Raw genomic sequence first — 14839 nt, 5'->3', positions numbered from 1 at the left:
AATAACTAGACATCTTTGTTTTCAGAGTCCAGGTAGAGTAACAGGATTTCTTTGGGTGAACTAGGCACGTGTCTGTGCCTCTTGGCTGGCGCTCGGGCTAGCACATCTTCCAGTTTTTGCTTTTGCCCCTCCCTCTCGCTGTACTGCATTTGTTGAGGCAGTTTGCCTGCCTTGTGTCCCAACAGAGGGGACTCTCAGAGAGTTTCTAAATTCTCAGGGGGGAGGCTTTCCTCTTTCCATTCTAGGAAATACTAAGGGTTTGTAAACCTAAGGGATGTGAGACAATTTAATCCCTAAAATCGATCACACAGCAGCACAAGAAACTTTCAAAATGGCCAAAGCTAAAACAACGAAATCTGGGCTGCACTTAAAACCCACACCAGATGACAAAACCGACTCCAACACAAGGCTGTGAGAAACAACACATCACTGATTTATTTTTCTCTCTGTAGGACTGAGTGGGAATGGATGGAGCATGCAGGCAATGATTAGCTATGTAGCCATCTTGATATTTACCAATCAGTTTCCCATTTTGACAGTGTCTTCTGAAACTAACTTTAGTGTACCCTGTTTCCTAAATGAACCTTAAAAGTAACTCTTTCCCTTCACATCCTCTGCACCTGAAGCAGTAACGTCTTGAAATATTGATCTATTTGCTGCTAGCTTTCATTAATTTCATCCATCCCTGAAGGCAGAGCCACATTTGTGCCCGCTAATGAAGACCTATTTAGGGGAGCTCAGGGCCCTTTATCAGCCCTGAATTAGCTTTGCAGTTTTAATGGGATTATTACTTAATTAAATAATGTGCCTGCATTTGCCAATGTATTTCTAAAGTGGGATGCAAGCTGCAACTTCCTACACACCCATAGGTAAGCAGAATACCTCACACAGGCTTTGTTGCTTCTCCAAGAGAATAACATCCGCTTTACATCTGTACATGGCCAGGCACATAATCACATTCTGCAAATGTTGAATGCAGTACCATGTGCCACTGTCAGCCCTACAGCACCTCTAGGGTATTTCAGTCTTAAAATGTATTAATGCAAATGTGGAAATGTCAGCAAGCTAGTATTATGTATGCACACCAATCATTCAAAGGGGGAAAAGAGATCCATTTTGGTCCAGATTATTTTGACTACAAGACCTTTAATTACAAAGGTTTCTGGTTTGTTGAAGGTAGCTGTTTCCCAGAAAAATATTTGGTAAGTAAAAATATAAAGGGGACCACTCCCCAAATGACCTAGAATTCCAAAGAAAACTAAGCCCCAGAAGATGAACAGAGAAAGGGCAAGCAGTCTCTCTCTCTCTGTTCTCTCAGCCTTTCCCAGAAGGTCACCGTTTCTAACTGACATGCCAAATAATTTTAGTCAGTAACTGATAAGAAAGCAAATTAAATTTCATTTGGTTTGAAAAAGTATTCCAATATGCATATGAGTTGATCTAAACTCATTCTAAGAAATTTAACAGGGTACATGTTCTTTTATTACTTTATGTTTTCTCAATAAGGAATCCCTTACGATAAAAATAAAACCACTGGAAAAATGAAAAGATGCCTGCCTTGAATGGAGGAGGGGCTAGTATTTTTTAAAAATGATTTTGACAATTTGAAGAATCAAGTTGAGAAGCAAATTTTTCTTTGAAGAACTTAATTTAATTACTTTCCTATCATGAATCACTCTAACTACTAGGAACAATATATATATATATATATATATATATATATATATATTTTTTTTTTCAGTATGCGGGCCTCTCATTATTGTGGCCTCTCCCGCTGCGGAGCACAGCCTCCGCACGTGCAGGCCCAGCGGCCACGGCCCACGGGCCCAGCCACTCTGCGGCACGTGGGATCCTCCCGGACTGGGGCACGAACCTGAGTCCCCTACATCGGCAGGCAGACTCTCAACCACTGCGCCACCAGGGAAGTCTGGAAAAATATTTTTTTTTATTTTATAAATTATACATCATAATGGTGACATAACTTCTCCATTAAAAACCTGATGACGTCAACAGATGAATGGATAAAGAAGATGTGGCACATATATACAATGGAATATTACCCAGCCATAAAAAGGAAAGAAACTGAGTTATTCGTAGTGAGGTGGATGGACCTAGAGTCTGTCATACAGAGTGAACAAGTCAGAAAGAGAAAAACAAATACTGTATGCTAACACATATATATGGAATCTAAAAAAAAAAAAAAAAAAAGGTCATGAAGAACCTAGGGACAAGATGGGAATAAAGATGCAGACCTACTAGAGAATGGACTTGAGGATACGGGGAGGGGGAAGGGGAAGCTGGGACAAAGTGAGAGAGTGGCATGGACATATATACACTACCAAACGTAAAATAGATAGCTAGTGGGAAGCAGCCGCATAGCACAGGGAGATCAGCTTGGTGCTTTGTCACCACCTAGAGGTGTGGGATAGGGAGGGTGGGAGGGAGGGAGATGCAAGAGAGAAGAGATATGGGGACATATGTATATGTATATCTGGTTCACTTTGTTATAAAGCAGAAACTAGAACAACATTGTAAAGCAATTATACTCCAATAAAGATGTTAAAAAAAAAACCTGATGACGAAAATTAGCAGTTGCCTCCAGGAACTGCAGGCAAATCAACCAAAATAGTTTACACAAAAGTCAAATTATATGGACAATGCTTTTTCCTCACCCCTTCATGCCTGCAGTGATGTATACCACTTAGCTTCCTCCTATTTACTTAGGAGAAAAATATTTAAAACATTTATTAGGATATAACCAACACACACTTTGTGAGCATGTACCTACACGAATGCTTGCATAAAACATTTTCTTTGATGCAAAATAATCTTAAAATGTTCACAGTAATCATATTTTGGTTGTGCTGTTATTTTTATTCTAAAAGCATTGTGTGTATGCTGTGGGATAAAGCAGATGAGTATTTACATTGGTGTCTCTAGGACCTGTGATTGTCAGCATGGCAGAAAGAAGAACAGATGTAAGATAGATGAGGTAAGCTAAAAACCTGGTAGACCTGAATTTGTATTGGAAGTTTCAGTTTGAACTCAAAAAAACTTTATCTTTAAACAATATATACAGCATATGTTGTTTATATACTAGCTCTGTCCAATGAAAAGACCACGAAACAAAGACCAATCCAGTAGTAATGAGCATGTGTAGTGCCAAGATTATGCTCTCTTCAATACTAAAAAAGACAAAAGTTCTTTGGAAAAAAAAGTCTGAACCCACGCTTGCATCAGGATATGCACAAGAAGAGCCTGAAACATCCTATAATACCAGAAAGCAAAGGAGATTTAAAAGACTTTGTTTTACAAGACTACTAAAGACATGTCAAAAGGACTCAAAATCCAGTCTGAAGAGGTTCCCACAGCTCAAAATAGGACAGTTAAGCATAAGAACATAACTGGAATGAATTAAAATATTTCAAATATGTTTAAGTACATAAGTCAATATGTAAATACTGAAAATAATAAATCTACTTGTAACTTTTGGAGAATGATAGGGCATGAATGCCTTAAAACTAAAAAAGAGGGGATTGGTTCAAGATGGCAGAGTAGAAGGACATGCTCTCACTCCCTCTTGCGAGAACACTGAAATCACAACTAACTGCTGAACAATCATCAGCAGGAAGACACTGGAACTCACCAAAAAAGATACCCCACATCCAAAGACAAAGGAGAGGCCACAATGAGAAGGTAGAAGGCGCACAATCACAATAAAATCAAATCCCATAACTGCTGGGTGGGTGACTCACAAACTGGAGAACACTTATACCACAGAAGTCCACCTACTGGAGTGAAGGTTCTGAGCCCCACGTCAGGTCTCTGAACACGTGGGTCCAGCAATAGGAGAAGGAATTCCTAGAGAATCAGACTTTGAAGGCTAGTGGGATTTGATTGCAGGACTTTGACAGAACTGGGGGAAACAGACTCCACTCTTGGAGGGCACACACAAAGCAGTGTGCACATCGGGACCCAGGAGAAGGAGCAGTGACCCCATAGAGACTGAACCAAATCTACCTGCTAGTGTTGGAGGGTCTCCTCCAACACTAGGGTCACAAATCAAGGCTCACAAATCAAGGCTCAGTAACAGAAATAGAAAATATGAACAGACCAATCACAAGTAACAAAATTGAAACTGTGATTAAAAGTCTTCCAACAAACAAAAGTCCAGGCCCAGATGGCTTCACAGGTGAATTCTATCAAACATTTAGAGAAGAGCTAACACTCCAAACTCATCCTATGAGGCCACCATCACCCTGATACCAAAACCAGACAAAGATACTATAAAGAAAAGAAAATTACAGACTAATATCACTGAGGATTATAGATGCAAAAATCCTCAACAAAATACTAGCAAACAGAATCCAACAGCACAATAAAAGGATCATACACCGTGATCAAATGGGATTTATCCCAGCAATGCAAGGATTCTTCAATATACGCAAATCAATCAATGTGATACACCATATTAACAAATTGAAGAAGAAAAACCATATGATTATATCAATAGATGCAGAAAAACCTTTTGACAAAATTCAACATGCATTTATGATAAAAATTCTCCAGAAAATGGGCATAGAGGGAACCTACCTCAACATAATAAAGGCTATATAAAACAAACCCACAGCAAACATCATTCTCAATGGTGAAAAACTGAAAGCATTTCCTCTAAAATCAGGAAAAAGACAAGGATGTCCACTCTCACCACTATTAGTCAACATACTTTTGGAAGTCCTAGCCATGGCAACCAGAGAAGAAAAAGAAATAAAAGGAATACAAATTGGAAAAGAAGAAGTAAAGCTGTCACTGTTTGCAGATGACATGATACTATACATAGAGAATCCTAAAGATGCCACCAGAAAACTACTAGAGCTAATCAATGAATCTGATAAAGTTGCAGGATACAAAATTAAGGCACAGAAGTCTCTTGCATTCCTATACACTAATGATGAAAACTCTGAAAGTGAAATTAAGGAAACACTCCCACTTACCACTGCAACAAAAAGAATAAAATACCTAGGAATAAACCTACCTAGGGAGACAAAAGACCTGTATGCAGAAAACTATAAGACACTGATGAAAGAAATTAAAGATGATACAAACAGATGGAGAGATATACCATGTTCTTGGATTGGAAGAATCAACATTGTGAAAATGACTATACTACCCAAAGCAATCTACAGATTCAATACAATCACTATCAAACTACCAATGGCATTTTCTACAGAACTAGAACAAAAAATCTTAAAATTTGTATGGAGACACAAAAGACCCCAAACAGCCAAAGCAGTCTGGAGGGGAAAAAAACGGACCTGGAGGAATCAGACTCCCTGACTTCAGACTATACTACAAAGCTACAGTAATCAAGACAGTATGGTACTGGCACAAAAACAGAAATATAGATCAATGGAACAAGATAGAAAGCCCAGAGATAAACCCACGCACCTATGGTCAACTAATCTATGACTAAGGAGGCAAGGATATACAATGGAGAAAAGACAGTCTCTTCAATAAGTGATGCTGGGAAAACTGGACAGCTACACATAAAAGAATGAAATCAGAACACTCCCTAACACCATACACAAAAATAAACTCAAAATGGATTAGAGACCTAAATGTAAGACCAGACACTATAAATCTCTTAGAGGAAACCATAGGAAGAACACTCTTTGACATAAATCACAGCAAGGTCTTTTTTGATCCACCTCCTAGAGTAATGGAAATAAAAACAAAAATAAACAAATGGGATGTAACGAAACTTCAAAGCTTTTGCACAGCAAAGGAAACCATAAACAAGATGAAAAGAGAACCCTCAAAATGGGAGAAAATATTTGCACACAAATCAACGGACAAAGGATTAATCTCCAAAATATATAAACAGCTCATGCAGCTCAGTATTAAAAAAACAAACAACCCAATTCAAAAATGGGCAGAAGACCTAAATAGACATTTCTCCAAAGAAGGCAGCACATTGAAAGCTTCTCAACATCACTAATTATTAGAGAAATGCAAATCAAAACTACAATGAGGTATCACCTCACACTAGTCAGAATGGGCATCATCAGAAAATCTACAAACAACAAATGCTGGAGAGGGTGTGGAGAAAAGGGAACCCTCTTGCACTATTGGTGGGAATGTAAATTGATACAGCCACTATGCAGAACAGTATGGAGGCTCCTTAAAAAACTAAAAATAGAACTACCCTATGACCCAGCAATCCCACTACTGGGCATATACCCAGAGTAAACAATAATTCGAAAAGACACATGCACCCCAATATTCATTGCAGCAGTATTTACAATAGCCAGGTCATGGAAGCAACCTACATGCCCATCGACAGATAAATGAATAAAGAAGATGTGGTACATATATACAATGGAATATTACTCAGCCATAAAAAAGAACGAAGTTGGGTCATTTGTAGAGACGTGGATGCATCTAGAGACTGTCATACAGAGTGAAGTAAGTCAGAAAGAGAAAAGCAAGTGTCGTATATTAACGCATGTATGTAGAATCTAGAAAAATGGTAAAGATGAACCGGTTTGCAGAGCAGAAATTGAGACACAGATGTAGAGAACAAACATATGGACACAAAGGGGGGAAAGCGGCAGGGGGTGGGGGTGGTGTGATGAATTGGGAGGTTGGGATTGACATATTTACACTGAAGTGTATAAAATGGATGACTAATAAGAACCTGCTGTATAAAAAAATAAATTAAATAAATTTCAAGAAAAAAAAACTAATAAAGAGAAAGAATTGGTACTATCTTCTACCTCATGGTCACCAAATGGTTAATGAGACCAAGTTTCTCTTTATAAGGTATATCAGTTAATAAATGAAAAAGAAATGATGAAATATCACCATTCTGTAATCTCTAATGAACTATTCGATCTAGACAATGATCATTAATGAATGCTAACATAAAGAGACAGAAAACTAGATGGTCTTCATGCTGATAGAAGTATCACCTAATAGTCTTGATAATTTTTTTAAAAAAAATTAGACCCGAATCCAATAAATCCTCAATATAGAGATACCAAAGTCGAAGTACCATGGGGGTGTAATCAGCACAATCTGGATTGTGGACAAATGACTAGGTTTTTTTCAATAATAAAGGGAGAGAGTGGGAGCGAAGAAGCCATGTGTTAAGAGAAATATAGGAGACATATCAATTATTTGTAAAGCCCTTATGCTAATCTTGATTTGAACATGCACTGACCTTAACACTAATCCCGATTCAATTAACTGTTAAAAATTTTAATGAGATCATTGGAGAAATTTGAAAACAGACTAAATATATATTGTTATTACGAAAGTATGCTGATTTTTCTGTAGGACAATGGCATTGTGTTTATTTTTAAGAATCTTTATCTTTTAGAGATACATGCTGAAATATTTATGAATAAAATAATATGATGTCTGGCATTTGCTTCAAAATAATCCTTGGGGAGGGAGAAAGTGTACAGGGATATAGATAGAACAAGATTGCCTATGAGTTAATAATTATTCAATCTGAGCTGTGGTATACAAGAGTTCATTACAGCATTAGTTTCCCTATAAGTCTGACATTTTCCTTCATAAAAAGCTAAAAAATATCCTTCTTTGAAATCTGGCAATGAACATCAGGTCACTATGGGAAATCTTTAACAATAAAATCCACACAGCTAAATTTAGGGTACAGATTTAAATCATTGTGGAGATTGCTACCCTTGAGGTCGTTTTGGTTGACCTTTTGTCAACCAACCAGATTTTACCAAAACCATCTGTTCTGCTCATTTCTAGCATAGTTGTCTTCTTTGGTCTGGTTGTAGTATTCAGTGAAGCACCAGACGGGATTAGACTTGGGGAAGAAAACAGCAAGAAAGCATCATAAAATCATCTTGACTTGTTTTTTCTACTTTTATTTTGGTAACTCTACCAATTGAATGATACCTGCAAATTAATTTTACCAAGTGTCCTTTTCCCCACTATACAAACAGCTTTCCTCATCACAGCCAGTAGGAAAATGAATCTCCCAAAGCTATTCTCTTCCGGTGCTTGTTGTACAATCCACACATCTGTGACAGTTCTGTCTCACTGAAAGCTCACAGCAAAGCCAGCATAATATAAACACATGGGGACAGACAGCATGCTGAGCTCTTCTCTGATACCACAGAATTATTCTAGGGCTTATAGTTATGACTAGGGCATACCCCGAGGGCTAAGTGTTACTAATGAAAAACCAAATATACCTAATTAACTGCACTGCTCTGGGCTAGTGAGAGACCAAAAATTTCCAAAGCCACTTGAGAATGGTCGTATTTATATAGAATGGTGCTACATGTGAGAGTATTTCTTTGAAGCACATACCTACTCCTTTAACCCCTAGTGCCTGTCTCTTTGGACTGTTTATGCTATACTGATTCAAATCTTAACACTGGGATTCTTCTTGCTAACACTAAAGTGGAAGGGGTCACTATCATGGCTATTTGTCTTGCATTTCATTAGAAGCTATGCATTTTTGGTTCTCAGAAGTAGAAAACACTAAATTCCACCTACATTATCAGTAGGAGAGTTGAGCCAGATAAGATTTTGAAATAGTTATCAGCATTTAAATTATAACCAGAGACATCAGAAACTCCCCTTCTCAAGCACACACTGCAATATAGTTGAAAGTTTAAATTTGATAATAAGGAAGAATAAAAGACAGATATTTTGAGGAAATCAGAATGTTAATATTGGAATTATAGTCAATGCTCAATTTATCCATAGTATTACACAAAAAAGCAAAATTCACAGTAATTCAAACTTTCAGCAATCAGTTTCAATATTTTCCTTCAGCAGTTCTTGATTAGAACTAGATATATGAACTAAGGTAAACTGATTTATAATTCTACTTCTCTCTCACATACTGGTTACCTTTCTAAAGAGGAAGAAAAAGTGGTGAGCAATAGTTACACGGGAGAAGAGGAGGAGGAAGAGGAAGCAGGGGGAGGAAGCAGGAAAAGTAAGGAGTAGGAGAAGAATAAGACAGGCAGGCCTCGGGAAAGGTGGTTTACAGAATGCTGCAGGAAACGGGATGTAATGAAAAAAATGCAAATTGGTTTTTAGATCATTGAGTGAACGGTATGTATATCTCATTTCTCTTCAAGAATCCACTGTTAATGATTTTAAGGAATGCATAATTTCAACATGGTATTCTGCTTAACATGTTAAATGCTAAGTTATGGTGTTCATGATCATAGGACCTATTTGCAGGCAAGAAGCTATGCAACCTTATTAGAGAATCAATAGCTTGTTCTGTTTTGTGCTCTCAGTAAATTTTTGCCACAGCTTCCAAAGGAGTTTAGGTCCTAAAGTTCTCTCACATTTCTATTTTAAAACAGAAATGTGTAGACTTCTTTCGGCTAAAATCCAATTTATTCAATAGCAAATTGAGCTAAATAAGAAGAAATCTAAAGATATCTTGGGGAAGCAGCCAGTGTTTTTTTGGAGCCTCAAGCCAATCAAAAGGGAGAGAACAGAAGGTGGGGTAGGTGGAATAAATGGGGCCTAGCTGCTGGCTCATCAAGTAATCATAATAGTCAAAAACATATAACAATCAGTTTGAAAAGTTACTCTGTTCATTTGATAGCTGGCAAAAGAACTCAGCAAAGATTTAGCATAAAAGACAATAAGGCTGCTTCTCAGAGGACTCACCTGTCTTTCCCAGTTTCCTTCTTAAACACTCCATCACAGTAACTCATGCGCTTCTCTGTGGTCACGTAAATCTGGGCATTGGGATAGATGTCAACAGTCTTTTTCAACATGTTGTAAACAATGCCATTGCCGTCTTTCCTCATATTGCGGAAGGGGCCCCAAATAACATAAATAGTAGCATTTGCTTCCTTGAAAAAATAATCAGGGTTTTTCAGCAAAAGAGGAACGCTGGTATGGGATACAACTCGAATCATTGTCATGCGGCCAACATCTTCTTCATAGCCCTTGGTGGGGGCATTGTTCATTCTCCAAATGCAGGAAGACTGATCTATCTCGTTCCCCACCTTCTGGCCAACCATCTGACCTGAGTTTGACACTATGGCACAAAGGTTACAGTCCAGTTGCAAAGGCTGAAAAACAAAAAGAGAAACAGGATGGGGGAAGAAATGTGTAAATTAGTAAGTTCCATCTATCCAAACAAATTCCTCTGGGAAAACAGAAAATCTAGATATTGTCATAACTGTTGAGTGTGGGAATACCTCTGAAATATATTTATACCAAACCAACAATAGTTGTGTTGCACTTTAATTTATTATTTAATTATGCCTGTCTACTAGACGGTAAACTCAGTAACGACAGAATCAATGTCTGTCTTCTTCATTTTAACCCCACTCCCCAGAAGTCCCTGGAATACTATAGTAGCTCAATATATAGCGGTTAAGTCAGGAAATGAAAGCAATTTAATTTAGATAATTAAGATAATTTTATTAATTAAGATAATTTATTAGGACCCTGAACTTAATATTAGGGAAGAAATGGACTTTTCTGATTCATCTAGAATTACTGATTTAGTTGAAAAGAGAAAAGCAATCCAGAAGAAACATATCAACATACCAACAGGTTCAATCTAGGTGGGCAAATTGAGTAGCAAAGAGACTCAGAAAAGTCACCAGGATAATTATCACACAACTGTCAATGGTAGGGACTCAAAGTAGTTATTTGACTAACTATTAACTACTATGTACTATGTTCTAGGGGTTGGGGATTCAGCAGTGAAAACTTTAAACAAATATCCCTGCCCTCACAGAGCTTACACTCAAGTGAGGGAAGAAAGGCAACAGACAAATCTGCACAGTATATGTTAGATGCAGGTAAGTGTTAAATAGGGAAAATTAAAGCAAGGAAGGAGGTAAGGATGTATCTATGAGAATGTATGTGTGTGTGTTGCTGGAGTGACCAGAAAAGGCCTCAGGAAAAAATTATATTTGAGGAAAAACTTGAATGAAGTAAAAGGGCTGACCATGGGATTTTGCAAAAAAAAAAAAAAAGCATTCCTGCAAAGCAAAAGCAAAAGTCACTGCAAATACCCCAGGGTAGGAGAGGAACAATAGGGAGGGCAATGTGGTCTGGCAGAGCATTGAGAATAGCAAGTGAGTACTGGGGCAAGAGAGGTGGCAGGGGAGCCATCACTTAGGGCCTTTTACTTAAGAGCCACTGAGGGTTCTGGGCAGGGGAATGACTGATCCAACTCACATTGTAACAGCTTTGGCTGCTGTGTGGAAAACTGACACAAGGAAGGCAGGGGTAGAAACTGTGAGAACAGGATGCTGCCATAATCCCAGCAAGAGAGGATGATGGCTTGGACCAGGTTGGGCAGCAGAGGAGGTGGTAAGAAGCTGGTCACATGCTGGATTATTTTCTGAAGGTAGAGCTTGCTGGGTTGACCAGTAGATGGAAGGTGAGATCTGAGAGAGAGAAAGGAGTCGAGGATAACTTCAGAATTTTAGCCTAAGAAATTGGAAGCCTGCAGCTGCCTTTAACTGAGAAGGAGAAGGCTTCAGGAGGAACAGACCAAGGGAGGAAGCAGGAGCTCATTTCCAGACCTGTTAGATTTAAGGTGACTTGAACACAGACTCCTGCAGCAAATGTTATAACAAACCTACTCAAGCAGCTTTTATTTATCTTCCTGATTATTAAAGTAATATGGGCTTGTTGTGGAAAACTTGAAAAATATAAAAAGAATTAAAACTCTCCATATTTCCACCACTCAACAGCTGCTACAATACCATTTATACAATTTGGCCGCCTTGATTTTTCAATTAATTTCACATCATTAAACTTTCCCATGTTAGTAAATAGTCCTTAGAGATATTTTTAACGCCTGCATAATATTCCATTGTATGGATGTACCATAATGTACCTATCTGCCTCTTTCTGGGCATTAGCTATTATCTGATTTTTTTAATCACATAAAAATTGCTTTGATGAGCATCCTTATGCTTCCCATTGTATTCTGGATGCCAACAGTTATTACATTAATTTAACTTTACTTCTTTGATTTCATTTTTATGGTACACTGTAAAATACACTAGAATCAAGGGCATTTATTTGAGATGTCAAATTAAGAATTTCAAAATAACTTTACTTATGCAGCCCACAAAGGTCCATTTGTGAAGTGCCTTAAAACTCTGCTATGAAAGGGACTGTCCATCACTCCTGCTACAGTAAGATTCCTGAACTAAGGTGGGCAGCAGGTGATCCAGGCACCAGGTTAGAATAGGTCTGCTCAAAGTGGGTGAGTATATTAGAGCACTTGGAAATGGGGTTCTCTAGGTTGGTGCCATAGTGAAAACTTCACCAGTGGGCAAATGGAGGCACAAGGGGATGCCTCTGAGAATCAGGCATTGACCTAAGCCCCTTCCTCATGCACCCAGGAGCCCACAGTCTTTGGGGATGATAAGGAAGAACACGATGTTCTTCCTGCCAGGCGATTTGCAGCTGGGCCTGACATCCATTACACTTAGCTGAGTCCTCCAAACTCACTTAGAGTCACACAAATCAATGCCTGATTTAAATTGTGTGGGTCACATGGCACATTCCAACTTATCACCAAGATGCATATGGTACAGGGGGGTTAGGTTCCATTTATTGTTCCAAGAAGTTGCTTCACTATATAATAAAAACATTTTGAGGATAGGGCCTCCACACATTAAAAAAGAATCAAAAAGAAAAAAGAAAGATATAAAGAAAAAGCCTTGGATGTGTTCTAATCTACAACATGTAGCAATCTGCATTGGATTTCCAAGTCGTTAAAGTGAGTCAGCTGGTTCTGCTGTAACAAAGCTTAATTTAACTAATAAAAATCAGTGTACTGGTTTCACTTGACAATTGTGACCTTTGAGAGTGATCAATTAAGACATCACAATCTGTTTCATGACAACATATCAGGATGCTGCAGCTGTGCAGTTTATGAGGTCAGCAGCTGACTAACAACTTGAGGGCAAACACTGGGAATAACAGCCTCTTATCTATGTGACTAACATGTAATTGGGCAGGGTGCTACGAATGTAATGACTTTGGGGATAGGTGGTGATCTTTAAAGTGTCCCTTTCTTTTATACTATTCGCTTGGCCATATTGTCACCACGGCCAGAGTGGTAAGAAACTTCTGCATGTCATATACTTCTTGTTCTCAGACCTGCCTAGCTGTCTGATTTCCTGAATGAGGTGCCAGGAGACATGGCTGCATGGAGTGACTGTTCTATTTACCACTTGGTTGCAGGAACCATCTTTACAGTATGATAGGAGTGCAGGGCTAGATGAATGAAACAATCCTAATCATAATCAGAAGCTTCAGGTAACAGCAAGAGCTTGTTAAAGCGCAAGGGACTCATTTATATGTTTGAAGGCATCTTCAAACTACAGTAAGCCATGATAAAAAGAAAGACGCACCTGGGCATGAATGGATGGTTTGACCCAAGAGCTGCTCTTATCTGGTTATCTCAGTTCCTTTTATTAGCTTTATCGCTGCATCTTGTGATCTCAACTTTCTTTGTTAAAACATCCTGCTGTTTCTTGAGCTCATTTATGTTATTTGATTTGAGGCCCTTGCTTGAAAATTTATTCCATATGTGTCCACTCGCTCAGTTCTGCCTCAGTAAGCAGTTTCTTTGTAGACTGAGGCCCTGGATTTTCCGAGACCTTTGGAAAGATTTATCTGGCTCCACTTTATCAAGCCTCATCTTAACTTTCAATTCTCCTTTTCAGTTGACTTGTCCCTATTTTTTGTTTTTCTTTATTAAAAACAAACTTGACCTCTTTGTCTTTTCTTCTTGTACACTCAAAACATCAAGCCAAACGCTTTGCTTGGGCTTGGGCTGTGTCTATAAACTGAGATCACCACAAATATACAACCGACCCTGTCTAGGCAACTGTGTCACTGTTAAGAGAAAGCTCACAAATGTCAAACGCTTTTTTTTTTTTTTTTTTTTTTTTTGCGGTAGGCGGGCCTCTCACTGTTGTGGCCTCTCCCGCTGCGGAGCACAGACTCCGGACGCACAGGCCCAGCGGCCATGGCTCACGGGCCCAGCCGCTCCACGGCATGTGGGATCTTCCCGGACCGGGGCACGAACCCGCGTCCCCTGCATCGGAAGGCGGACTCTCAACCACTGCGCCACCAGGGAAGCCCTCAAACGCTTTCTTTCATTTGACATCTGAGACACTGATTTTTTTTTTTTTTTAGTTGTAACATCATTATATAGGCATACCTTGTTTTTACGGTGCTTCGTTTTATTGCGCTTCATAGATATTGCGTTTTTCACAAATTGGAGGTGTGCAGCAACACACGTTGTCATATGATGGTTAGAGTATTTTAGCAATAAAGTATTTTTTAAATTAAGGCATGTACTTGTTTAGACATACGGCTATTGCACACTTAATAGACTATAGTATAGTGTAAACATAACTTTTACATGCCCTGGGAAACAAAAAAATTCGTGTGACTTTACTGCAATATTCACTTTATTGCAGTGGTCTGGTACTGAACCTGCAATATCTCCAAGGTTTGCCTTATTTGATTTGGGTATTTTCTCCCTCTGCAAAATAATACTGGCTCTATACCTGCATATCTGGAAATCAGCTTGGGGAACAGTCAGCTTGGGGAAAGTTAAGTATTTGGTGACATCTAGTAAACAATCAAATAATTTTTACCTAGTACCTATTCTGTGCAAGGCTCTGTTAAGGGTGAAATAATTTTAGAATTCTAATCAGTGTGAGCTTTAACCTCAGTACACAGCCTTGAAGTAGGTGGGGAAGTTTTATGATCAACTAGGGTCAATTCATATACTATTTTAAAGGTCTAAGGGATTGCCTTGAAAAAC

At 38.5% G+C, this 14839-nt stretch overlaps 1 protein-coding gene across 1 annotated transcript in view; it reads right to left on the bottom strand.

Annotated features, from left to right (window-relative positions):
- The window catches only part of ST6GALNAC3 (ST6 N-acetylgalactosaminide alpha-2,6-sialyltransferase 3), a 557193-nt gene that overhangs the window by 209189 nt on the left and 333165 nt on the right, over positions 1–14839 (bottom strand). The window contains exon 3 of the mRNA XM_060084618.1: positions 9682–10091. Coding sequence (XP_059940601.1) covers positions 9682–10091 — 410 coding nt within the window. The remainder of the gene's footprint in view (positions 1–9681; positions 10092–14839) is intronic.

Source organism: Mesoplodon densirostris, chromosome 2 (assembly GCF_025265405.1).
Source record: "Mesoplodon densirostris isolate mMesDen1 chromosome 2, mMesDen1 primary haplotype, whole genome shotgun sequence".
NCBI lineage: Eukaryota > Metazoa > Chordata > Mammalia > Artiodactyla > Ziphiidae > Mesoplodon > Mesoplodon densirostris.
The sequence above is the reverse complement of the archived record's forward strand: the minus strand, read 5'-3'. Positions and strand labels throughout refer to the sequence as shown.